This window comes from Giraffa tippelskirchi, chromosome 5 (assembly GCF_054371585.1).
Source record: "Giraffa tippelskirchi isolate mGirTip1 chromosome 5, T2T-mGirTip1v1.2.pri, whole genome shotgun sequence".
Lineage (NCBI taxonomy): Eukaryota > Metazoa > Chordata > Mammalia > Artiodactyla > Giraffidae > Giraffa > Giraffa tippelskirchi.
In genome coordinates, this window is record NC_137279.1 from 121245048 (window position 1) to 121271090 (window position 26043).

The 26043-nt window shown below is 39.5% G+C and overlaps 1 protein-coding gene and 1 long non-coding RNA gene across 20 annotated transcripts in view; one reads left to right on the plus strand and one right to left on the minus strand.

Moving 5' to 3' along the window:
* Positions 1-5545, minus strand: part of CDC14A (cell division cycle 14A) — a 196982-nt gene extending 191437 nt beyond the window's left edge. For 11 of the 19 annotated variants that reach the window (XM_081493185.1, XM_081493178.1, XM_081493194.1 and 8 more), the window contains exon 1: positions 393-529. In XM_081493185.1, coding sequence (XP_081349311.1) covers positions 393-486 — 94 coding nt within the window. In that variant the 5' untranslated portion in view covers positions 487-529. Of the gene's footprint in view, positions 1-392; positions 530-4105; positions 4147-5431 lie in introns of those variants that run through there. The other 8 variants (XM_081493193.1, XM_081493197.1, XM_081493187.1 and 5 more) reach the window with 2 other exon arrangements.
* Positions 53-25884, plus strand: LOC145507188 (uncharacterized). Its single transcript, XR_014054673.1, has 3 exons — positions 53-110; positions 21841-21888; positions 25607-25884. It is a non-coding gene; the product is annotated as an uncharacterized LOC145507188 (long non-coding RNA).
* Positions 25885-26043: the final 159 nt, after the last annotated feature.

A 26043-nucleotide genomic window follows, 5' to 3' on the forward strand; every position in this document is an offset into this window, starting at 1 on the left:
GGGATACGCGGCCTGGGCAGAGGAGCCAGGAGGGGCCTCCAAACCAGAAACTTATGAATGAAACGGTGGAGTTGGGAGTGGTCCCGGAGAGCGCTGCTGTGGCTTCTCAGGCAAGGATGAGCCCGCGCCCCATCCTTTTCTGCACCCCACTGAGTCTTCTTCCCACTCCAGAGTTTTCGTCTGTCTCTCTCATTCTCTGCTTCTCTCGCCCCACTCACCCTTGTTCCAAACTCTTGCATGCGCGCGTGCACACTCACACTCATAGATCTAGGATTTCAGTGCCCCACCTTACCTACAGCTAATCTTTCAACCACCGCCCATCCCACCACTGATGGATCTCTATCTTTATAAGAAATAAAATCTGAAAGAGAAAAAAAAAAAAAAAGCCCTACCTCCTAGCTCAGAAGAATACCTATTGGTTTCCTCTACACATACTGGATTCTGAATTAACTTGTGCTTTGTTCTCACGGGGTAAAACGTTCCCATCCGGTTCCCCAAGTCCTCTCATTTGGGTCGCCGCTGTGGGCGCAAAATCATCACAAATGCCAAACCTTAATATCGCTCTGGTCCCCGTGGTGGGCGGGGCGGAGGAACGCGACCAGCCTGGGGGCGGGGAGGGAACAGAGGAATGGGGAGACGGCCACTTGTCCACGGGAAAAATAAACACAAAAGAATTTCTTGACGCAGTCTTAGCTGAAGCGCTGGGAGTGGTTCATCTCAAAGAAGCCCTTGACTTGACTCTGTGGGGCTTTTTGAACAGCTAGAACAACTTGAACGCCGGGTGTCCTACCCGCGTGCTTAATTAAAGGGCAGTCCCTGCGATATGAAAATGGCGCTACGGGCCCAGCGCCGGAAGAGCATGCGCTCTGAGTGGTTTCTCCAGAACCAGAAAAGGATTGGTGCCAGCCTTCGGTTCGCAGTCGTTTGTTTACCTCTTGGAGGAAGGGGGCGCGCAAGAGAAGAGACGACTTGACTGAAGGAGCGCTCTGAGGCCAGCAAGTAAAACTCAATTTACTGGTCTTAAGCTTTGCTGGCTGTCCAACAGGCTGAACAGCCGCAGAAAAATGATAAACGAATACTACTCGAATATTCAGAAGATATTCGGAACATCTCAGTAATTCTAATCGAACAAGCCCTTGCAAGATAGTTAAAAAGAAAAACCTACCCTAACATCCACATCTTTAAACTCTAAGACATGAATCATATAAATTTAAAACTGGGAAACTCAGTAAAGACGACTTCCTGCCATCCCCTAGTCTTGAGTAAAGACTATCTCAAAAGAGTTTTTCAAGCCGAAAAAGTGCTGAAAAGATGAATTCTAATGAGTGTTCCACTCTGCTGAGATGCACTTCTCGTTTGATTGGCCCCTGGCCATGGCTATGGAATTCTAAAGACGAATTATCTCCAAATGTACTGTCCACGTTCAACAATTGTTTGCATTTTGCTTGATATTTATTCCCACAAATCGAGTGTCAACAATCATGTTGGCCAGTTCATATTATTTTGCTGAAGTTTGAGTCTTCATATGTGAAAGTTATAGAAAAGCAAAATATGTGCATGTCTCAATAAACTTACCCACTTTGTTTAAAAGGCTAAATTAATTCAGTGCTGGCAATCTGTTTCCAAATTCGACGATGTAAAATTCATGTAGACTCTAAATTCCTTAACAAAATTCCTAACAACTTTTCATATATATAAGTGTGGTATTAGAAATATTGCATTAGAAAAAAGAAGCTCTGGTTCTCATTCACTACATAAACTTTCATTTTACTAGGTTAATAGTCTAATGGAAAGAACTCTAAATCTATACTTTCAGGTATGTCAGATTTAATTAAACATTTCTTGCTATTTTCAAGAATGAATTTATGAAAACATTTTCTTTCATATAATTCTCTTGCTTAGAAATTTTGGTCATGAGGAGTGAATTATGACTTGAACAAATAGAGGCTCTTAAAATTAAGAACTCAAAATGAAAATGTTTATTTTTTATTTAGCATATTTATAATCAGTATTCTAATGAAAATTTTCAAGTTGATAAGGCTTTATAATGTTTTTTTGAAGCTGCATAAAGGAAAATAAGTGATTGTCCATACAATCAAATCTGTCTAAACCAAAATCTTCACAATCTAAATGGTATTTAAAAAATCCTACAAGAAAAATTGTGAACAAAATAGTGTGCACAGAGCACACATACATGTCAAAGTTCTAATGAGATCATAAAACACTTTATTCTCTCAATTATCATGAGGTCAAAGTTCCTAATGGTTGTAGTTTCATAATAAAGGCGTGATTTCACAGTCTATGGAGGAAGATAATGGGAAAAACTTCTTTCCAATCATTCAATATAAATGTTAGGAACTGACTTTTATCTTAAACAACAATAAGGAACAGTGTTTCACATATAAAGTACTAAGAGAATTCAGACATCACTGAACTGGAGAGAAGGGCAAGTAATGTTATACATAGAAATTTTACTAAGTATAGAAGTGTCTCAAGTTTGAAAACTTGACTATATTTATTCCAACTCTGCAAACACATAGCTTGAATCCTGCCTCTGCCTCCCTTAGGGGCAGTCTGCAGCCTATGCTTATGCACCTGCAGAGCTAGAAAACTCACTGCTGGAGGCAGTTCCAAAATAGGTTATCACTCTCTGGTTCTAATTCTGTCCCTTAAGACTGTGCTGAACACCGTTCCTTATTCGCGTACATGACAAGTCTTCAAAAATGCAAAGGTAGCTCCCTTAGGCCACTTCTTCCTCCTTACTATTTCCCATATAGAAATCTCCATTTTCTTCAACCATTTTTTAAATGACATGGATTGCAAGCCCCTTTGTTATCCAGTCACTCTCTTTTCCAACTTGCCTGTATCCTTCATAAAGTTTGTCCCAGAACCAAATGCAGGCCAGCGGTGACCTGGTGTGACTAGTTCTGAGATCAGAAAAAAAGGCACTGATGAAGATTCAGACGGGAATAAAAGCATTGAAAACCATACAAGAACTGTTTTATTATTTGGCTGCCAAAAATAAAACAAAAATATTCTCTCGTTAGAAGAGAGGGGAAAAAAGTTGCTCAGAATAGTCAAAGGCTTGACATCTATGATATTTACATATTCAATTCTGTTAAAATTATCATTATTTCTCAGACTATAATTTTAACTTGCTCTTTTAGTTGCTTGTTCAGTCATGATGTTATCTAGATAAATAAAAGCAAATGCACAATATGTATGTTGAATTCTTTCTAAAAATTAATTTTCAGTTTCACTGTGACTCAAGGGGCAGTAGAAACCTATACTGTTGAGTAATTTGAAATTCAAAGTCATTTTAATTGTTTCAATATTTTGATAGATTGCTTATCTAATGTCAAAAATAATTTACAGCAGCTTTTAATAAAATACAGACACACAAAAAATTGTAGACGGTGTGGCTGCTCACAGATGCTAAGATCTTGGCCTGACCCAGTCATATTCGGCATCACACTAATTCTGTTTAAGAATTTCAAGCCAGAATCAAAGATAGTAAAAACCAGAAGGACCCGAAAGGTTAGCTAGGTTCAGTTTTCAAGCAGACTCCATGGAGTCTAAGGGAGCTGAGGCCCCACCTGGGGATGGAGGTGGAGAGGGAAGGATGAGTATATAGGATTTCTATAAAATATTTCGCTTGTAAAAGATAATGTGTCAAAATATAGGAAAGAAAAAATAAACTGAGGTTCACAGTAAAAATCAGTTTCCCAAGGTATGTAGCTGATTGGTGGTAGAATCAAGAATTCATTATTTGCTCTATTATCAACCATCTTTTCTAAGTTTTCCCCTAACTTATCTTATTGACATTGCTTAGTTCATAGGTTCTGAAAATTTTGAAATGATAAAATATCAACCAATAATATACATTATTAACTATTTTGTTCAAAATTTTAGAGAAAATAATTTAAACTCAGAATGAAAAAATGAAAGGTGCTTAATTATCTGCATTGCTATTGTTGTCATGTAGCGTCTGTAAAATTCTGAATTATTTTTCCACCCCTGTGATTTATCAATAGTATACCAGCATTCTACATAGTTTAAGAAATACTGTTTCAGTGAACACTAAATAAAATAATTCAATAATTACCTCATCCTTGACTAATGCAGTCAGTAAAGAAGGATGTAGTTCTAGAAAGTAAAAGAAAGTTCCATGGGCAGGTCACTATACATAAGATGGCTCAATTTGTTCACCACTTTGCTACTTTTTCAAATAGTTTAAAATACAGTTTTTAAATTTACATTGTTTGGGACTTCCCTGAAGGTCTAGTGGCTAAGAATCTGCCTGGCAATGCAAGGAACACAGGTTTGATCCCTGGTCTGGGAAGATCCAACATGCCACAGGGCAGTTAAGCCCGTGCACCACAGCTACTGAGCTCACGTGCTGCAGCTCCTGAAGCGCATGCACCTAGAGTTGGTGCTCCGTAACAAGAGAAGCCACAACAATGAGAAGCCCAAGCACCACAATGAAGAGTGGCCCCCTCTTGCCACAGCTAGAGAAAGCCCATGCTCAGCAACAAAGACACAACACAGCCAAAAACTAAATAATAAATGAATTAACTTTTAAAATTTACATAGTTTATCCATCTACACTTACCTGTCATTCCTACTCTTTTTGGAGACGAAATAAAGAAGTGAACTTCTTTTTCTCCAAAAATATATAAAATAATCTTCCTCCCACCATTCTTCACCCTGATCACCACTGCTTCAACTTACCACCACCCCCTTTACCATCACCCTGATGAGAAATGTCATTAGTGAGCTCACATGTTAATCTTGTTTCCAATGTTCACTCCCACATGTACATTCAATACTGTCACTACTATACTCTATACATGTTTTTATCAGGAAAACAATAAAAGTTGAGTTTATTGAAAACCAACCAGAGCAATTTATCTCAGGTCTCACATCAATTGCCTACGAGGCAGGTACTATTATTATTCCCACTTTACAGATGAGAAAACTGCCAAAAAACAGATGCTCAATGAATATTTGGAGAATAAATAATTGAGTATTTAAAATGTTGGAAGGTGGACTTATGTGAATCATTTGTTTATGTAAATTGGTTCCTTTCTGGCCTAGATAGCAGAAAAATACTGGGATTTATCATTGGAAGCCTGGGTTTCAGGCATCACTCTATCACCAAATGTATGCATTATCTTAGACTATTTCCTCTGGTGTTAAATCGGGATTATAATAACTTCTAACTCACAACAATAATTGTAGAATTCAATAAGACTACTATGTTATGATGCCATTGTATACAAACATTCATTACTGGTGTTAAAGCCTATATTAAATACTGAATTATTTCCGAAATCTGATGTTCACAAGCCTCCAATTATGTCTTTTTGGATCTACATATTGTTACTTAATTTATGCCTAGATTAAAAACACAAGCAAAATATACACTCACAGGGAAGCTGTTTTTATCAACTGAAGACAATTCCACAGGATACAAGTTAATGTTGTCCTTCATTTTGGATTGCCTGCAGCATGGTACTGTCCTTAGAATGTGACTGGGGCCAATGACCCCATTCAAGCAATTTCCATGGATTCCTAAATTCCCCTGCTCTGGCTCACATTCTTTCAGTCGTTCTGTTCCAGAAGCCTGAAACACAAATGTTGTTCCCTGTGGTTCCCATGGTGACCCTTGGTGCCCCTTTAGAATCTCAGGTTTTGCCTACTCCTGTGTAGAAACTCCAGGAGAAAATAATATTTCAACAGACTAAAGGGAGACTCTTGGTTTCCATTTTTCCAATCACAACATGCTATACAATTATTGAACAATTCCTGATGGTTGTTCTTGCTGCTGTTGTTATTAACACCTATAATTGTATTGGAAAAAACACACAATATTTTTTGTGTACCAAGCCTTCCTACATGAAGATTCTATGTTATTCTTTAGATTATATCTAAAGTATAATTTGGACATGTTAGTGTAGAATAATAATGATATGAATAATCTACTGTGCACACAGACAAAAATAATTTCTGCTTATCCTAAAATATATATAAAATATATAAAAATATATTTATATATACAACATATTTTAGGTAAAGCACTTCTCTTCATAACCATGTTTTATTTCCCATAACATCAAGCACACATTTTCTTTTTATATATATGCATTCACTCATTCAACAAATATATACTATTTGCCTGGCAGTATACTAGGTGCTAGGATTATTAATACAATCAAAGACAAGGTAGATTGTTTTCTTGAGAAACATACATTCTAGACAGTAATATAGATAAGCAAGTAAACTCCATAAACAAGATACATGATAGGTTGGAGTAAGTGGAGAGTATTATTAGGAAGCTTGTGGACAGCATTCACGCTGAGAAGAGAGGGAAGACGTCTCTGCAGAAACCTAGACTTGAGCCTGAATAAGGACACGCTAGTGGTAAAGAATCCGCCCGCCAATGCAGGAGACACAAGAAATGCAGGTTTCATCCCTGGGTCTGGAAGCTCCCCTGGAGTAGGAAATGGCAACCCACTCCAGTATTCTTGCCTGGAAAATTCCATGGACAGAAGAACCTGGTGGGCTATAGTTCATAGAGTCGAAAAGATTTGGACACAACTGAATACTGAGCACACATGCCCGCTCCCCACCCCTGCACAAGAGTTAGCCGGATGGAAGGAGCCAGCCTGCGGAGCGAGCAAAGGGCAAGGGAGGTGGGAAGGAGGAAGATGCAAAGAAAGAATCTCAGGCCGAGAAAAGAGTCTATACATAGGCTGGGAAACATCATGAGAAAGGCTGCATTAGAGATCTGAAATAGTTTCATTTGGCTTCAGAATAGAGTGTGAAGAGGGAGAAGAGGGAAAGGAATCTTGGTAAGAAAAGGTTAAAAATTTGGACATTATCCAGAGGCAAGAGGGCACCAAAATTAAAATATACTAAATAGGAAAAGCCTAGTCAGGCGGGGATTAAAAAATTGCTGGAAATAGTGTATAAAGTAGTTAAACTAATTATAAATAGATTGGAGCTTACCCAGTAATCCCCAAAGAAGCAGAATTATAACAAGAATATAGACTAAGGCTCACTTAATAGGGTCTTTCACTCTTTCCTTTTCTTCTCACTGTTAAAAAGACAAAGTCGAATTTGCCCAATTTTTGCAGAATGTAATTAAGTGCATAAAAGGAAGAGTTATCTGAGATGCTTGAAATTTACTTTATATATATTCAGCAAAGGAAACCATAAACAAGATGAAAACACAGCCCTCAGAAAACACTTGCAAATGAAGCAACTGACAAGAGATTAATCTCCAAAATATGTACATACCTCACAAAGCTTAATACCAAAAAACAAAAACAATCCAATCAAAAAAAGGGCAGAAGATTTAATACATATTTTTTCAAAGACATAAATGGCCAAGAGGCACATGAAAAGTGCTCAACATCACTAATTATTGCTGCTGCTGCTCAGTCACTTCAGTCGTGTCCGACTCTGTGCGACCCCATAGACGGCAGCCCACCAGGCTCCCCCGTCCCTGGGATTCTCCAGGCAAGAACACTGGAGTGGGTTGCCATTTCCTTCTCCAACGCACAAAAGTGAAAAGTGAAAGTGAAGTCCCTCAGTCGTGTCCAACTCTTAGCAACCCCATGGACTGAAGCCTGCCAGGCTCCTCCATCCATGGGATTTTCCAGGTAAGAGTACTGGAGTGGGCACTAATTATTAGAGAAATACAAATTAAAACTACAGTGAGATATCACCTCACACCAGTCAAAATAACTATCATCAAAAAATCTACAAACAATAAATGGAGAGGGTATGAAGAGAAGGGAACTCTCCTACACTGTTGGTGGGAATGTAAATTAATATAGCCACTATGGAGGTCCTTAGAAAACTAAAAATAAAACAACCATATGACCCAGCAATCCCACTCCTGGGCATATACCCAGAGAAAAACATGATTCCAAAAGATACATGTATGCCAAAGTTCACTGCAGCACTATTTACAACAGCCAGCCCATGGAAGCAGTCTAAATGTCCACTGACATGTGAATGAATAAAGAAGATGTGGCACATATTTATGACAGGATTTTACTCAGTCATAAAAAAGAACAAAATTGTGCCATTTGCAGAGATGTGGATGGACCTAGAGACTGTAATACTGAGTGAGGTAATTTAGAAAGTGAAAACAAATATTGTATATTAATGCATATCTGTGGAATCAGGAAAAAATGGTACAGATGAACCTATCTGCAAAGTAGAAATAGAGACACAGACATAGAGAACAAACATATGGACACCAACAGGGGGAAGAGGGGTGGGATGAATTGTGAGACTGGGACTAATGTATACATACTACTAGGTATAAAATAGATAACTAAGAGAACCTACTGTATAGCACAAGGAACTCTACTCAGTGCTCTGTGGTGACCTAACTGGGCAGGAAATCCAAAACAGACGGGACATATGTATATGTCGAGCTGATTCACTTTGCTGTACAGTAGAAACAATATTTTAAAGCACCTATACTCCCAAAAGTAATTTTTAATAATCTGCATATTAATAAATGTGGATAAGGCAATGAATATTTCCTCTAAATCGTGGGTATTTTTACTAAAGGACCCTAAGCAAATGCAAAAAGTGAAATATACAAGAATTACACTTTATTAAAATATTCTAATTAACTGAAAAAAGTAAGATGGCATATGTGAGAAGTTGATTTCTAAAAAGTTTTTTTTTTAATTTTAGGAAAAATAAGTTAACATGAACAATTTGATTGGTTTCTTAGAAGACAAGTTGATGGTGTCTAACGATTACAAAAAAAAAAGCAGAGGGGCTATAGGGCATAATGTGTTGCTGTTGTTCAGTCACTAAGTTGTGTCTGACTCTGAGACCCCATGGACTGCAACATGCCAGGCGTCCCTGTCCTTCGCTGTCTCCTGGAGTTTGCTCCAATTCTTATCCATTGAGTTGGTGATGCTATGTAACCATCCCATCCTCTGCAGCCCTCTTCTCTTTTTGCCTTCAATTTTTCCCAGCATCAGGGTCTTTTCCAATGAGTCGGCTCTTCGGAAAACCAGATGGCCAAAGTGCTGGAGCTTCAGCTTAGGCATCAGTCTTTCCAATGAATATTCAGAGTTGATTTCCTTTAGGATTGACTGGTTTGATCTCCTTGCAGTCCAAGAGACTCTCAGGAGTCATCTCCAGCACCACAATTTGAAATCTTCAATTCTTCACTGCCCCCTGAGGGACAGCCATCTCCTCTTAAGAGAGAAAAGTATTCACCAATGTGCACACATAATTCTAATCTAAATGCTCTGTCTGTATTGTACATGGTACCTTTCTTAGTTTTCTTGAGTAGTTTGCCTAGTCAACCTTTCCTAAGGACTTTACCTCATCACTGCCATTTATAGCATTCCATGAGTATACAGTGGAAGTGACAAATAGATTTAAGGGACTAGACCTGATAGAGTGCCTGATGAACTATGGACAGAGGTTCGTGACATTGTACAGGAGACAAGGATCAAGAAAATCCCCGTGGAAAAGAAATGCAAAAAAGCAAAATGGCTGTCTGAGGAGGCCTTACAGATAGCTGGGAAGAGAAGAGAAGCGAAAAGCAAAGGAGAAAAGGAAAGATATTCCCATCTGAATGCAGAGTTCCAAAGAATAGCAAGGAGAGATAAGAAAGCCTTCCTCAGCGATCAGTGCAAAGAAATAGAGGAAAACAACAGATTGGGAAAGACTAGAGATCTCTTCAAGAAAATTAGAGATACCAAAGGAACATTTCATGCAAAGATAGGCTCAATAAAGGACAGAAATTGTATGGACCTAACAGAAGCAGAAGATATTAAGAAGAGGTGGCAAGAATACATAGAAGAACTGTACAAAAAAGATCTTCACGACCCAGATAATCACGATGGTGTGATCGCTCACCTAGAGCCAGACATCCTGGAATGTGAAGTCAAGTGGGCCTTAGAAAGCATCACTACGAACAAAGCTAGTGGAGGGGATGGAATTCCAGTTGAGCTATTTCAAATCCTCAAAGGTGATGCTGTGAAAGTACTGCACTCAATATGACAGCAAATTTGGAAAACTCAGCAGTGGCCACAGGACTGGAAAAGGTCAGTTTTCGTTCCAATCCCAAAGAAAGGCAATGCCAAAGAATGCTCAAACTACCGCACAATTGCACTCATCTCACATGCTAGTAAAGTAATGCTCAAAATTCTCCAAGCCAGGCTTCGGCAATACGTGAACCATGAACTTCCAGATAGATGTTCAAGTTAGTTTTAGAAAAGGCAGAGGAACCAGAGATCAAATTGCCAATATCCGCTGGATCATCGAAAAAGCAAGAGAGTTCCAGAAAAACATCTATTTCTGCTTTATTGACTATGCCAAAGCCTTTGACTATGTGGATCACAATAAACTGTGGAAAACTCTGAAAGAGATGGGAATACCAGACCATCTGACCTGTCTCTTGAGAAACCTGTATGCAGGTCAGGAAGCAACAGTTAGAACTGGACATGGAACAACAGACTGGTTCCAAATAGGAAAAGGAGTACGTCAAGGCTGTATTTTGCCACCCTGCTTATTTAACTTATATGCAGGGTACATCATGAGAAACGCTGGGCTGGAAGAAACACAAGCTGGAATCAAGATTGCCAGGAGAAATATCAATAACCTCAGATATGCGGATGACACCACCCTTATGGCAGAAAGTGAAGAAGAACTAAAGAGCCTCTTGATGAAGGTGAAAGAGGAGAGTGAAAAAGTTGGCTTAAAGCTCAACGTTCAGAAAACTAAGATCATGGCATCTGGTCCCATCACTTCATGGGAAATAGATGGGGAAACAGTGGAAACAGTGTCAGACTTTACTTTTTTGGGCTCCAGAATCACTGCTGATGGTGACTGCAGCCATGAAATTAAAAGATGCTTACTCCTTGGAAGGAAGGTTATGGCCAACCTAGATACCATATTTAAAAGCAGAGACATTACTTTGCCAACAAAAGTCCGTCTAGTCAAGGCTGTGGTTTTTCCAATGGTCATGTATGGATGTGAGAGTTGGACGGTGAAGAAAGCTGAGTGCCAAAGAATTGATGCTTTTGAACTGTGGTGTTGGAGAAGACCCTTGAGAGTCCCTTGGACTGCAAGGAGATCCATCAATCCATCCTAAAAGAGATCAATTCTGGGTATTCACTGGAAGGTCTGATGTTGAAGCTGAAACTCCAATACTTTGGGCACCTCATGCGAAGGGTTGACTCATGGGAAAAGACCCTAATGCTGGGTAGGATTGGGGGCGGGAGGAGAAGGGGACAACAGAGGATGAGATGGTTGGATGGCATCACCGACTCGATGGACACGGGTTTGGGTAGACTCCGGGAGTTGGTGATGGACAGGGGGGCCTGGCGTGCTGCAATTCATGGGGTCGCAGAGAGTCGGACACGACTGAGCGACTGAACTGAACTGAAAGTGATTTTAGTGCTTGGAACATCATTAACCTAAGTATTACCCACTTGCCTACTGGAAAGGAAAAAAAAAATCCTGACAAAAAAAGAACATTCAATTACCAAGCCGACTCAACCCTTTCCTAATGTTCTGGTCCAGAATTTTTTATTTCTATCCTTCTCCTCCTCCAGACTTCTCCAGCTCTGTACATACTACCACCATGAACCAATTGCTCAAGGCAACTCCTAGCTAAGAACCACCCTAACTCACCCCCTGCACGTAGTTATTCCTCTAGAATTGTTTGCTCTGCCTTATAACCTATCCCGAATTCTACTTTTGTCTCTCCATCACCTCCCCCTGGACCTCTGCAATCCACAAGACTTGTGTTTTGATCTGTAGGTAGGACTCAAGGACTATGGTCCAAGGAATTCTTTCACCATTGTGTCCTTTAAAGGTGGGAGTGGGGGCAGTTACTTTGTTAGTTCTTCCCTTCACTATCCCACAAAGGTATCCTGGGGAAAAGATATCTAAAAAAGCCCCTTACTTTTTGTTACTAAACACAGATGGTCAGTGATGAATGAATGGGCTTAGAAGTTAGGTGATGAGAAGGCAAATTAAAAGCCTATTCATCAGTTTTGGGGGCACTAATATTTTCTTTGAGTGAAAAGTTTCTTATGTAATGAGAGTTTACATAGAGTAGAGGCTAAGATAATATTTTTGGAACTCTGAGATATACAGTGATGAGATTGAATCACAGGATATTTTTGGATAATAATATTTGTTCTGAAGTGACCATACAAGAAATTCAAAATATGGAAAGCAATTTCTGAACACAATAGAGGACTGTTCAATAAATGACATTAGGATAATTGGTTAGAAATATATGGGGAAATATTTAAATGTCTCACCCACATTAGAATGGATTTCACATGTGTGAAAGAGTTAAATATTTTAAAAATCAAATAATTGAAAATAATACTAATCATTTATCCAATCACTTTAGGAGGTAAAAACTTAGGCCTAATAGAAGAAATTGCAGAGGAAAATATCAACAGGTTTGACTGTAAAAACTTAATCACAATGAAAAGATAAACATCAAATCAGAGAAAACATTTTCAGGAAAGATGAAAATAAAGAGCTATGTTTTATGTAGAAAATATATACAAACCTATATAAGAAATCACAACAATCACAGTTGAAGCAATGGACTTTTCTGTCTTTAATACAATAAACTAGAAAAGATATAAGGGTTAAATGTATAAGATTATAACTCACTCAATGAATTAACTATTATGAAAAAGTCAAAGTGATGATTAGGAAGGTTATGTACATACATATATATAGCAGATAATTGATTATTTTACTGATTATGCTGGTTATTATTTTTGAACACCTGTTATGTTCCAGACTATATGGCAAGCCTTTCACATACATTATCATTTAACCACAATATAAGTCATACATAATCATTTTCAGATGGTGACACTGAGGCTCAGATATGTTCAAATGTGTCCAAAACTGAATAGTTAATGCACCTACAACTGGAATCTAGGTATGACTGTCCCCAAAGGCCATCCCTTGAACCATTCTGGGATGGTTGATACAGAATGGTGACATTCTGTATCAAGTTCTACATTTTAAGGTATTACTAAAATTGTTATATTTTAATACTATTCCTAAGAAACAAAAATTTAAGACACTTAGAAAGGTTAATAAAAGGGTATACATCACAAGGATGACACTGGAATTGACGATTACAGGTTATTTGTATATTATATACTGTTCCATTATTGTTTTATGACTTGTAAAAAGTTTTATAAAGAACAATGCCTTGGTTTTAGAAAAATATAATACATTATACAGTTTATATCAGGTCCTACTCTAAAACTTGACAAAATAACACACTAAAAAAAATATGTGCCCACTTCATTTGTGAACTTCCTTGTGATTTCAAATATAATTGTAAAAATAAAATTATGCATTTCATTTGAAGAGCAATTAATTTTGACCAAGCTATGGAAATAGTTGCTCTGTTAGGGCTGTGAATTATGAGACATATTTTTTTTTTACATTTTTTTAATGTTGTTTATAAGATTATTTTAAGAATAAATAAAAAGAATTTAAACTAACGTGCAAAAAAATGTTTTTAATATGCAGCCATGAATGAAGGCTCATATCCTTCATTCTATGTTGTTGTCATTTAAAATTTCAGCAACAGTATATTGTATGTGAGAGTTGGACCATAAAAAAAAGCTGAGTGCCAAAGAATTGATGCTTTTGAACTGTGGTGTTGGAGAAGGCTCTTGAGAGTCCCTTGGACAGTAAGGAGATCAAAGCAGTCAATCCTAAAGGAAATCAGTCCTGTATATTCATTGGAACGACTGATGCTGAAGCTGAAGCTCCAATACTTTGGCTATGTGATGCAAAGAGCTGACTCATTGGAAAAGACCTTGACGCTAGGAAAGATTGCAGGCAGGAGAAGGGGATGACAGAAGATGAGGTAGTTGGATGGCATCACCGACTTGGTGGACAGGAGTTTGAGCAAGCTCTGGGGGTTGGTGATGGACAGGGATGCTTGGCGTGCTGTTGTTCACGGGGTCGCAAAGAGTCAGACCCGACTGAGCGACTGAACTGAACATTGCACCAGATGCTGAGTTCTAGTTGCAAGGGAGAAACATCACATATCACCAAGCAATTCTCTTCCCTTCAAAAGCATGAAACCTGGCTTTATTTGAACAAACTCATCATTCTGCTTTATGTTGAACTTTCCTGCTCTCTTCATAGACTTCTCTTTTCTTTTGACAAATCGACTTTTGGAGGGCCTTCTTTACTAAGTCATCAGATATACCCAAGCAGGTATGAATCCTGATCATAGATGAACATGGTTCATGCACACACTGGGACCCCTGCTACTTGGTAATTTGGGAAAGAGACCATGTGGGTAAATGGCAGTGGGCATAAAGACAGGGCAAGATTCAAGGCATATTTAGGAAGTGTAATTGACAAGATATGTAAAACAGATGTACATAGAAGTTGAGGAGGGAAAGAAGAGTCAGGAGTAACTTCCAGAACTGTGACTCTGACTGACTGGATAGGATGTTCATGGGGAATAAAATGAGTTCAGTTTGTGTCATCTAGAATTTGAAGTATTTGCGGGGAAGTAAGATGGAAATACATATTAAGCACTTGAATATATAGATCTGAAGTTCAGGAGAGGTGGATAGGCTTGACTGACAGGTGTAAGAATCACTAGAGAACCGGCATAGTCTAAATTGCAATATAAGCATGGTGAAGGGAAAGAGTACGGCCTCTAGAGACACTCTCTGAGTCCAATCCTGGCCTTTTTCTTCCCAGAGGTGGGACCCTAGGCAAATTATTAACCTCTCTGTGCCTCAGTTTCCTGGTCCATAAAATGGGAATAATGAGTACCTACTTCATAACACCATTAAGATAAAACCATCTTGTTTCTTTAGAAAAGTACATAACACACAGTAAACATTCATACACATTGTTTTTCAAGCAAAAATTATCTCTAAGAAAGAGTATATGAAATCAACTATGTGTGCATGCTGTCGCCTAAGTCATGTCTGACTCTTTGCAACCCTATGGACTGTAGCCTTGCAGGTTCTTCTCTCCATGGGATTCTCCAGGAGTGGACTGCTAAAAATAAAAATTAATTAATTAATTTTAAAAGGTACATTTCCTGCATTTTAAAGGCATCAGCACTCTATGAGCATTGCCAGGTATAGGGATGAGAGTAAAGCCTAATTTCATGCAAGGTGAATTAACTCTGTATCTGTGGTATCTAATCATGTAAAGTCTAGGAAACTATTAATTAGACAATAAAACTCAGTGCCCTTAAGTTATTTTCCTTTTGGAACACTTTGTGAACATTAATTATTCAACCTAGAATCTGTGAAGTAGACACTATTTTATGGTCAGAGTAGTTTTACTCCTCTTGAGAGCCTGTGATTTTTTTCTAAGGCAGCAAACTCAAAACTTTTCAAATGTGAGGCTTCTTTATAACCAGAAAAGGATACCAGACACTTTAAAATGCACTTTTTAAAATCAATTAATTAATTTTTATTTTTGGTTGAACTGGGTCTGGGTTGCTATGTGCTTTCTTAGTGAAGGATTTCTTTAGTTTTGGTGAGCAGGGGCTACTGTTTGTTGTGGTACACTGGCCTCTCATTGCAGTGGCTTCTCTTGCTGCAGAGCACAGGCTCTAGGCACACGGACTTCAGTAGTTGTGGAGAATGGGCTTATTCTTGTCTGGAAAATTCCATGGACAGAGGAGCCTGGCGGGCTACTTCTGTCCATGGGGTCACAAGACTCGGACATGACTTAGTGAATAAATCACCACTATGTGAAATCTTCCCAAATCAGGGCTCGAACTCATGTCTCCTATATTGGCAGACGGATTCCTAGCCACTGTACCACCAGGGAAGTCCAGGAAATGCACCTTTCAAAAATACTTTTTGGTAGTTCTCTACTATTTCTACTCACAATACTTCTAACACCAAATAAATGGTTGTTTGTTTTTTTCCCCACACCAAACAATTCTCCAATTCTCTGTGGATATTAACTAGATGTTCTGCAGTTCAATTTAGTTCTGACACTATCTACCTAGAGATAGAACAGACCCCACAGAAGTGTCCCACAAGACTGCCCCTACATCAGATGCCAGTCACAGGTCCCAGGTTGCCACCTGTAATTCTATTCAACCAGCTATAAACAGGGGTTCCCACGACTCCCTCCTAGGTTCAATAATTTGCTAGAATAGCTCACAAGAGTAAGAAAAACATTTTATTTACTATTGCCAGTTAATTACAAGGGATACAATCAGGAAGGTCCAAATGGAAGAGATGCATAAGGCAAGGTCTGGGCAAGGGAAGGGCTCAGAGCATCCATATCCTCTCTGGGCATGTCACCCTCCCAGCACCTTAATGTCATCACCCACTCTTGTTGTAGTTGGTTTCTTGATCAGTCATGTCTGACTCATGACCCCATGCACTGTAGTCAGCCAGGCTCCTCTGTCCATGCTATTTCCCAGGTTGGAATGTTGTAGCCACGCGTTCCGGGAAACAAATTCACTCAGAAGGACAACGCACATAGTGAAGTTCAGTTTATTACACCGGCGGGCCCAAGGCAGAGTCTTCTCTTAGCCAAGGACCCCGACCAGTTTTTGTGAAAACCTTATATACCCTTAGTGTACAGGCCCAAACCTGCCTCCCCAAATTCCCTTAAACTAGTCTGAACAAAGGAAAAGAAAGAGACAATCAAAGTTAACCTGTGAATCATATGCCTTAAGCCTAGGTAGTTAACAGTGGACAATTATCAATAGGCCTGTGGTCATATCCCAATAAGCATAATAGAATTTATGATTCTATTCAGTTACACAGATAATTAGGGTATTCTTTTAGGTGACAGAGAGTCTAGGTACGAGCCCTGGGGCTCTTCCATCCAGGGGGTCTGGTTTTCCAGTTGGCATGTCGTTTCCATAGATACTGGGCATATAGCTCAAAGTCCACAGTCCGGCCCGAGATGGAGAACTGCTTTCAAGTTGAAGCCTGTTCTGTCTGTTTCCTCCTTCAGGAATACTGGAATAGGTTGCCATTCCCTCCTCCAGGGGATCTTCCTGACCCAGGGATTGAACCGAGGTCTACTGCTTTGGCAGGCAATTTCTTTACCACTGAGCCACCTGGGAAGCCGTTCACCAACTCTGAAGTTCTCCAAACCCTTTCTTTTAGGCCATTAGGGTGTTCAATCTCAAGCTTCTCTCCCCTTCTCAGCTGTCCAGGGGTGGGGCTGAAAGTTCCAACCCTTGGGACAAGAGAGGATGAGATGGTTGGATGGCATCACCGACTGAAAGGACATGAGTTGGAGCAAGCAACGGGAGTTGGCGATGGACAGGGAAGCCAGGCGTGCTGTGTCCATGGTGTCACAAAGAGTCGGACACAACTGAGCTACTTAACTGACTGACTGAATTACAAGGTATCCAACACCTACACCCTCCAGAATGTATCTGTAGGCCCACCAGGAGTCACTTGATTAGCACAAACTCGGATAAGATTTCTTGTGAATAACAAAAGATGCTCCTCTCACGCTTTCACTCAGGAAATTCCAAGAGTTTTACAAGCTCTGTGTCAGGAACAGAAAAAGACTAAATATATATTTCTTACCACAGGTAGAGAAAGAAAAGCTACCTAGGCATTATTTCAAAAAAGAGATTTTCTCAGCCTTTGCATTTTCTAGTGCCTGGGTACATGGCCCAAAACTATTTGTTAAGAAGAGGCTTTTATTGCAAATATGTGAACTATAAGCCAAAAATAATAGAATGGGAAAGACTAGAGATCTCTTCAAGAAAATTACAGATACCAAGGGAATATTTCATGAAAAGATGGGCTCAATAAAGGACAGAAATGGTATGGACCTAACAGAAGCAGAAGATATTAAGAAGAGGTGGCAAGAACACATAGAAGAACTATACAAAAAAGATCTTCATGACCCAGATAACCACAATGGTGTGATCACTCATCTAGAGCCAGACATCTTGGAATGTGAAGTCAAGTGGGCCTTAGGAAGCATCACTATGAACAAAGCTAGCAGAGGTGATGGAATTTCAGCTGAGCTATTTCAAATCCTAAAAGATGACGCTGTGAAAGTGCTGCACTCGATATGCCAGCAAATTTGGAAAACTCAGCAGTGGCCACAGGACAGGAAAAGATCCGTTTTCATTCCAATCCCAAAGAAAGGCAACGCCAAAGAATGCTCAAATTACCGCACCAACTGCACTCATCTCACGTGCTAGCAAAGTAATGCTCAAAATTCTCCAAGCCACACTTCAACAGTACAAGAACCATGAACTTCCAGATGTTCAAGCTGGGTTTAGAAAAGGTAGAGGAACCAAGGATCAAGTTGCCAACATCGTTGGATCATCAAAAAAGCAAGAGTTCCAGAAAAACATCTACTTCTGCTTTGTTGATTACACCAAAGCCTTTGACTGTGTGGATCACAATAAACTGTGGAAAATTCTGAAACAGATGGGAACACCAGACCACCTGACCAGCCTCTTGAGAAATCTGTATGCAGGTCAGGAAGCAACAGTTAGAACAGGACATGGAACAACAGACTGATTCCAAATAGGAAAAGGAGTACGTCAAGGCTGTATATTGTCACCCTGTTTATTTAACTTACATGCATACATCATGAGAAATGCCGGGCTGGATGAAGCACAAGATGGAATCAAGACTGCTGGGAGAAATATCAGTAACCTCAGATAGGCAGATGACACCACCCTTATGGCGTGTCCCAAACAAGCTCCTGATCTTTCCCCCCAAACTTGCTCCACATACAAGCTTCTTCTCAATTAATGCCAATTCCACCTTTCCAGTCCCTCAGCCTAAAAGCCTTGGATTTATCCTTGATGCCTCCCTCTTAGGTGGCACTAGCAGTAAAGAACTCATGTGCCAATGCAGGAGACATTAGAGAGGCAGGTTCAATCCCTGGGTCGGGAAGATCCCCTGAAGAAGGAAATGGCACCCCACTCCAGTATTCTTGCCTGGAAAATCCCATGGACAGAGAAGTCTGGCAGGCTGCCGTCCATGGGATCACAAAGAGTTGGACATGACTGAAGCAACTAACTACAGCCCCCCTTTTTATGTCATATACCACACCTAATCTGTAGCAAATCTTGTCGCCTCTACCATGAAAATATATTGAGAACTGGAACAGCTCTGCATCACCCTACCACATCCAAGCCACTATCACCTGGGGATAGTTGCAACAATCTCCCAACTGACTTGCCTCATTCTGCCTCTGCCAACTGTGGTCTAGTCTTAACAGAACCACCACAAGGATCTTTAAAATCCTAAGTCACATCGTATCACTTCTTGGCTCAAAATGTCCCAAATCACTCAGGGTAAAAGCCAGAATCCTTTAAATGGCATGTGGGGCCCTAACTGACAGAGTCTCCCCTTGACCCCTCCAGCCCCATCTCCTATCACTCTGCCCTTTATTCCCATTCACTCCAGCCACATTGCTCCTGAACCTCCTAGACATACACCCACTTCAGGGCTCTTGCCCTTGCTGTTCTCTCCGCTGGGGATTCACTCACTCACGTCCTTTAGGTCTTTGTTCAAATGCCACCTTCTCATTGAATCCTTCTATGACCACTCCTTTAAAATCTGAACTTCCCACTCTCAACCAGCACTTCCTATCTCCCTTCACTGATTGATTTTCCTCAGTAGTACTTATCACTTTCTAATATGTTGGATATTTTGCTTATTTATTTTGTTTATAGTCTGTCTCCCCAACCAGATTATAAATTCCTCATGGCAAGAATTTCTGCCAATTTGGTTCACCCAATTGTGTCCTCAGAGCCTAGTACAGAACCTGGAACGTGGTGAGTGAAGTGAGTGAAGTCGCTCAGTTGTGTCCAATTCTTTGTGACCCCATGGACTGTAGCCTATCAGGCTTCTCTGTCCATGGAATTTTCCAGGCAAGAGTACTGGAGTGGGTTGCCATTTCCTTCTCCAGGGAATCTTCCCAACCCAGGGATCAAACCCAGGTCTCCCGCATTGCAGGCAGACAATTTACCATCTGAGCCACCAGGGAAACAAATATTCTAATTGATTAATTAAATAGTGTAATTGAATAATTAAACTGATTGGTTTAATTAACTAATTAACAGCAAATGATGAGGACAAAAGCAAGGCTGAAGTGGTTTGAGAAGTGACTAGAAATTGAGCAAAGTGAGATCAATCATGAAAGCAACACTTTTAAGAAGTAGGTCAGTAGGGAAGACGAGAATTAAGGCAAGGTCATGAGACTTGAAAGACCAAAGGAAAGTTTCATTTTGCTTTGTTTTGTTTTGTCTTAAGGCTGGTATTTTGAGCATAGCATACTGATAGACTGAGGGAAAGGGGCCAAGGGAGTTGGAGAGGCAGAAGGTAGAGGGAAAGCCTAAATGATCTGAAGAAAGAGAAGAGAGCAAGATTAAGAATGAGAAAGATTAGCCTTGATCATGCGAGGACCATTCCATCTTCTAAGACAGGGATTAGCAAACTTTTCTTAAAGAGCCAAATAGTAAATACTTTAGGGTTTTTGTGTCACAGATTCTCTGTGGTAACTACTCAGCTCTACCTTCAAACTGCAGAAAAAGCCATAGGTAATACATGAACAAGTGGGCATAGTTGCCTTCTAATGAAATTCTATTCACAAAAGTATTCGGCAGACCCAGCTACCACAGTTTGCCAACCTCAACTCTAAGATTAGAGGGGAGGAGGTAAGAATAAGAGCAAATGTACTTACATTTATTAATTGGGTTGGCAAGTGGTAAAAATGGTATACTTGTCTGCTGCTGCTGCTAAGTCACTTCAGTTGTGTCCGACTCTGTGCGACCCCAGAGACAGCAGCCCACCAGGTCCGCCGTCCCTGGGATTCTCCAGGCAAGAACACTGGAGTGGGTTGCCATTTCCTTCTCCAATGCATGAAAGTGAAAAGTGAAAGTGAAGTCGCTCAGTTGTGTCCGACTCTTAGCGACCCCATGGACTTACAGTCTACCAGGCTCCTCCGTCCATGGGATTTTCCAGGCAAGAGTACTGGAGTGGGTTGCCATTGCCTTCTCCTGGTATACTTGTCTAATTACTCCTATTTCTTTATGAATTACAAATTGGGATCACTTAACAACTTTGGGACTCAATAGAGATTCTTTGGAGAAGAGTGAATATTTGAAATACTTAAACTATAGAAAGGAAATGGATTTCACTTGACTATGAACTATCTGTTCTTCTTTAACTTTCTGCATATTGTAAGGAATGCCCTGTATTTATTAAATCCAAGACAAATTTGTTACCTAAAAAGGTAAAGCAGGAACTTCCCTGGTGGTTCAGTGGTTAAGGCTCCTCACTTCCACTGCAGGGGACACAGGTTCAATCCCTGATCAGGGGACTAAGATTCCATATGCCACACAGTACAGCAAAAAAAAAAAGGGGGTGAAGCATGCCTGGGGTATGATGAGTAATCCAATGTGACTGAAGCAAAGAGCAAATGAAAGAAAATTCTAGGATATGAGAAAAAATAGTGGGGACTTTCTAACACCAGCTGAGGCATTGGGAGTGTTACAACACAGATACCACTGAGGCAAAACTGAAAATATTGACTTTGGAGTCAGACCTGTGATTGAGTATAGGCTCTGTCACTAACTGTGCTAGTTTCCAAATCTCGCTGAACCTCAGTTTTATCATCTGTAAAAGGGATGACACCGGTACCTACATGTTGGATTGCAAGAATGAGTAACAGTGTGAAGTACCCAGCTTTAGCACTGGGCCAGATAGTTGAGTGCTCAATAAATATTAGCTATTATTAGACATTACACTGAAGTACCAGCTTATTCAACTACTGCCCTACAACCTTCTTTTGCAGATGAATCAGGTGAAAGTTTTGCAGGTTTAACAGCTGAGTCAAAAGCAGGTAAGAACCAAGAAGTATTGGAAAACATTCAAGAAGAATGAACATTTCCTATTTCCCCCTAAAGATTTATGGTCTGAGAAAAGACTGCAAAGCTTAAGTATTGGGAAACATCTGTCTAAAAACATTCAGACTTTTAGATAGAAATTATAACTCAACATATTATATCTCTGATCAAATGACTACTACACTTGTAGCAGCTTCTTAGGTAAGAGTCTTATTTAAACTTTTATTTGCCTCTTAAAGGGAAAAGAGAAGGGAGAGAAATTCTATCTGAAATAAGCCTGAGATCTGTAACACTAGTAAAATGCTCTAAGTGTGTGCCCTCAAAAATGATGATTATGAAACATTGTACTGTATATCTGGAAGGTGTGCTCAGTTTGCCTAGAGCACATTGCCACCTTTTAGAAGTGTTGTGAAATACAGAAGCATACCTGGCTGAAAAAAAAAAAATGGAAACAAACTGTTATCTGTCTCCTGGTGGAAAGTTTCATTCCTTTACCCTGCTCTATTCTTTCACTTCTTATTCCTTTTTCCCTATGCTCTATAATCCTTCAGCTAAATTCTGAGGCCAAGAAGGATCCCCAGTGCAGGAGAGTGGTTAATCACAGGAAACTTGGTATCAGCAGACATGTGTTCAAATCCCAGTCTAGCTACCCAGCTGCCTTCTTACCACACTTAAAACAACTTGTATTGTTTAATATAAACTTTTCTGCTCTATAAAATGAGCATGAATAAATAAAAGGGTTGTTGTACAGATGAAAAGAGAGAGCACATTTAAAGCATTCAGTACTGTGCTTAGCACACTGCCGTCAATAAATGATAGGGGCTATGATCTCTACTTCACTGTCATTCAGTTCAAGATATTCAACATCTCTATAACTTTTTAAAGGACAAGAGGAAAAAAAAATGCCAGACACTGACCCCAGGAATTCAGAGAGGTAATTAATGAAATGGTGTCTAAGAGACCTATTGAATGATATGGGGGAGAGGTAACATACCAGCCTTGATAAGAGGAAAAACAATGCTCACCCACCAAAAACCTTTACCTGCCAACCTTCCTTTACATGATAACAGCTCATACTATGAACACAATAAAAAAGAAAATCAACATCCTTCACATTTAGCCCCCTCTTAGAAGCTGTTACTGGCCCTAAGACAAAGGTGTCTTTCCTGTCAGCCAAACAGGAATTCTACGGAAGTCACTCTAAAAATTCCTGGGACCTCAAAATGAAACACACATATACCGTTCTCAGAGCAAGTCATTTTAGAAACTTACTGGGACCAAAACCACACTCCGCTCCACACTAACCTGCTATCTGTGGGGCCCATACTTCCTCTTCTTCATAAGGATATCCGCTTGGGCTATAGGGACCCCACATATTCTGAGTTACCTTTTCATTCTTCTGAGCGGCACAAGCCTGTTGTACTCAGGTGAGAAGACAGAAGAATTCTGCCCTATCACATGGGCAGACATGGTGTTCAATTACCCTCTACCAGCTAGATTATAGGGTTAAGGAACTAGATCAAATTACGGTCTAGGAGCGTTCGGGCATCGTAATGCTAGTAAAGGTATGGATGACAGTGGACTGCTGCTTTGCCCTCGGAGAACACCAAACTGACAAAAAGCGCAGTCAGAGCCTAAAAATCTTACTCCAAACTGCCCTGAAGCTCTCAGTAAAGCAGAAGTGTAAAACAATGAAAAGTAAAACTAAAGTGTAAGCTAATGAAAGCTGACAGCATCAGAGCCTATTAGCTCCATTCTGCTATTTATAGTGCTGTGGCTCACTCTATCAACACAATCATCGCTAAATTAGATATGACTAACAGTTTTGGTTGATCCAGTTTAATCGGGTCAGATTAATGAGCCAGCTGCACACCCCTGTGGGAGAACCATTCATCCTAAACTAGATGCTGATGTTTAATGTAGTATTAAATTCTCTTTTCTCAAGTTTGGGCTGAATTATACTGTTAAATTCTTGCCTGGAGAATTCCATGAACAGAGGAACCTGGTGGGCTATAGTCCATTGGGTCACAAACAGCCACACATGACTGAATGACTAACATACTGTTAAATTAACCTGTCTCTCCCCTCAGGCCTCCAGCAGAAGCCCATAGCCAGTGGAGGACTCAGCTAGCTCAGGCTGTCATGCCAGCAACTTCTCAGGAGCTAAAGTTCGGCTGAAGGGAGCACTTGACTCTAAGTTAGAGGTGCTAGCCATTTCTGGTAGTGAAGAATGAAGAGCCAGGTGTCCTGGGTTTAACTCCCTGCTCTGTCACTTGTTAGCAATTAGATCTTGGCCAAGTTTCTTAATCCCAATAAACTTGTTTCTTCATTTGTAAAGCAGAGCTAATAATACCTACTCTATAGCAGGGATACACAATCTCTGGGATCTAATGCCTGATGATCTGAGCTGGAGCTGATGTAATAATAATAGAAATAAAGTACATTATAAATGTAATGAACTTGAATCATCCTAAAACCATCCCCCTTCCTGCCCCCTGTCCATGGAAAAACTGTCTTCCATGAATCCTGTCCCTGGTGCCAAAAAGGTTGCAGACTGCATCATAGAGTTTTGTTTTTTTTTTAAACCTCTGAAATTAGTTTATTAGTATCATCCAGGACTCAGATGTTCAGTATTCCTCTTGAGATTACATAAACAAAAGCAAGTGGAAAGAACCCAAGTCAAAATTCTATAATAAAACAGCACTCCCTCACAAAAGCATGTAAAATTATAAGAATGTAACTTTAAAACACTGGCATTTTAAGAGAACAATAATCTCAAAAGCCACAAAATTGCCAAATTGTTCCCCAAACTGCTAAGCAGATAAACATATGACCCTAATGAAAGAGCTTGAGTTTTATAAACAAAAGTAAAATTCAAATAAATCAGATAGTTCATACTGAAATACAAAGTATCTTTTTCCCTCATGTCTATTCAATTTATAAAGGGGCAACCCATAATATAGGAAGACATGCCTGATTTAAAATGTGGTATACAATTTTAAGAGTCAGTCTAATTAATTAAAAATACCTTTAACCAAGGATCTCAAGTTTCCTAAACAGTCTGTATTTAGATAAATAGGAGAAGACATTTATAGCCAGCACTTTTTCCCCCAGAGCCTTTGCTGGGACAAACATCAACAAAAAACAATATGGCAGTCTTGTATTTTAAGCTCACACTTTTGGGGATACATTCTCAGGTCTTTAACATGGGAACTGCAAATAAAACTGCCATTACATGGTAACGGGAGTTAAAGAGTATAGAGTCTTCACGTAAAGATTAGAACATACTTTTCTATTAGTCCTTCAAGGACAGACTTTCAAAATGTTTGATTCTAATAATCCCATGCTGTGAGTAATCCCATTACTCTTCACTTTGTAAATGTAACTGGGCTATGTGAAATCTGCTATTAACTGGTCAAGATTTAAGCTTCAGTTATGGATGAAAACTGTTTCAATTCAACTTTTATATCCTCATCATGGGTATGCAGGGTGCGTAGACAAAAGCTTTTTATCAGCTAACTATATGAAAGATAAACACTGTAATAATTCGTGTGATCCAAAATAGGCAAAAGCAAAAGACTAGCTTCCCCTTAAAAAGAAAAATTTTCAGACCTATGAAAAGGACAATACTAATTTAAAAAATTGTGTTTACTTAGAAGAATTCAGAATGTCAACAAAACAGCTGCAATTTTTTTCTTTTTTTTATAATTACAGAGTGGTATTCAGTTAACCGAACAACAATTATTCGTATAAGCTGCATCAGAGACAACTGAAGAGGAAAAAACTACCATCCCCATATATACCTAATTTACACTGTGCACCAACAAGAACCTGCTTTAAATTTCCACGCCAATTTACAACCCCCATACTGCACCAGGCAAGATTAGTGGATACTGAAAATACCATCAGGACAGGGCTATCTAAAGACACATTTGGTACTGTGTTAACTATACAAAAAAAGACACTGTACAGTTTAAAAACAAATCTTACACAGCCTTACATTTCAATGTTTTTCTTTATAAAGGAGTGAGTTGTATATAGGGGGGTTAAACGCTTTATAGCCAAGAAAAAAAAACTGCACTAGAACCAACTTATTCATCATCATCATCTTCTTCCTCCTCATCCTCTTCATCTTCTTACTCCTCTTCATC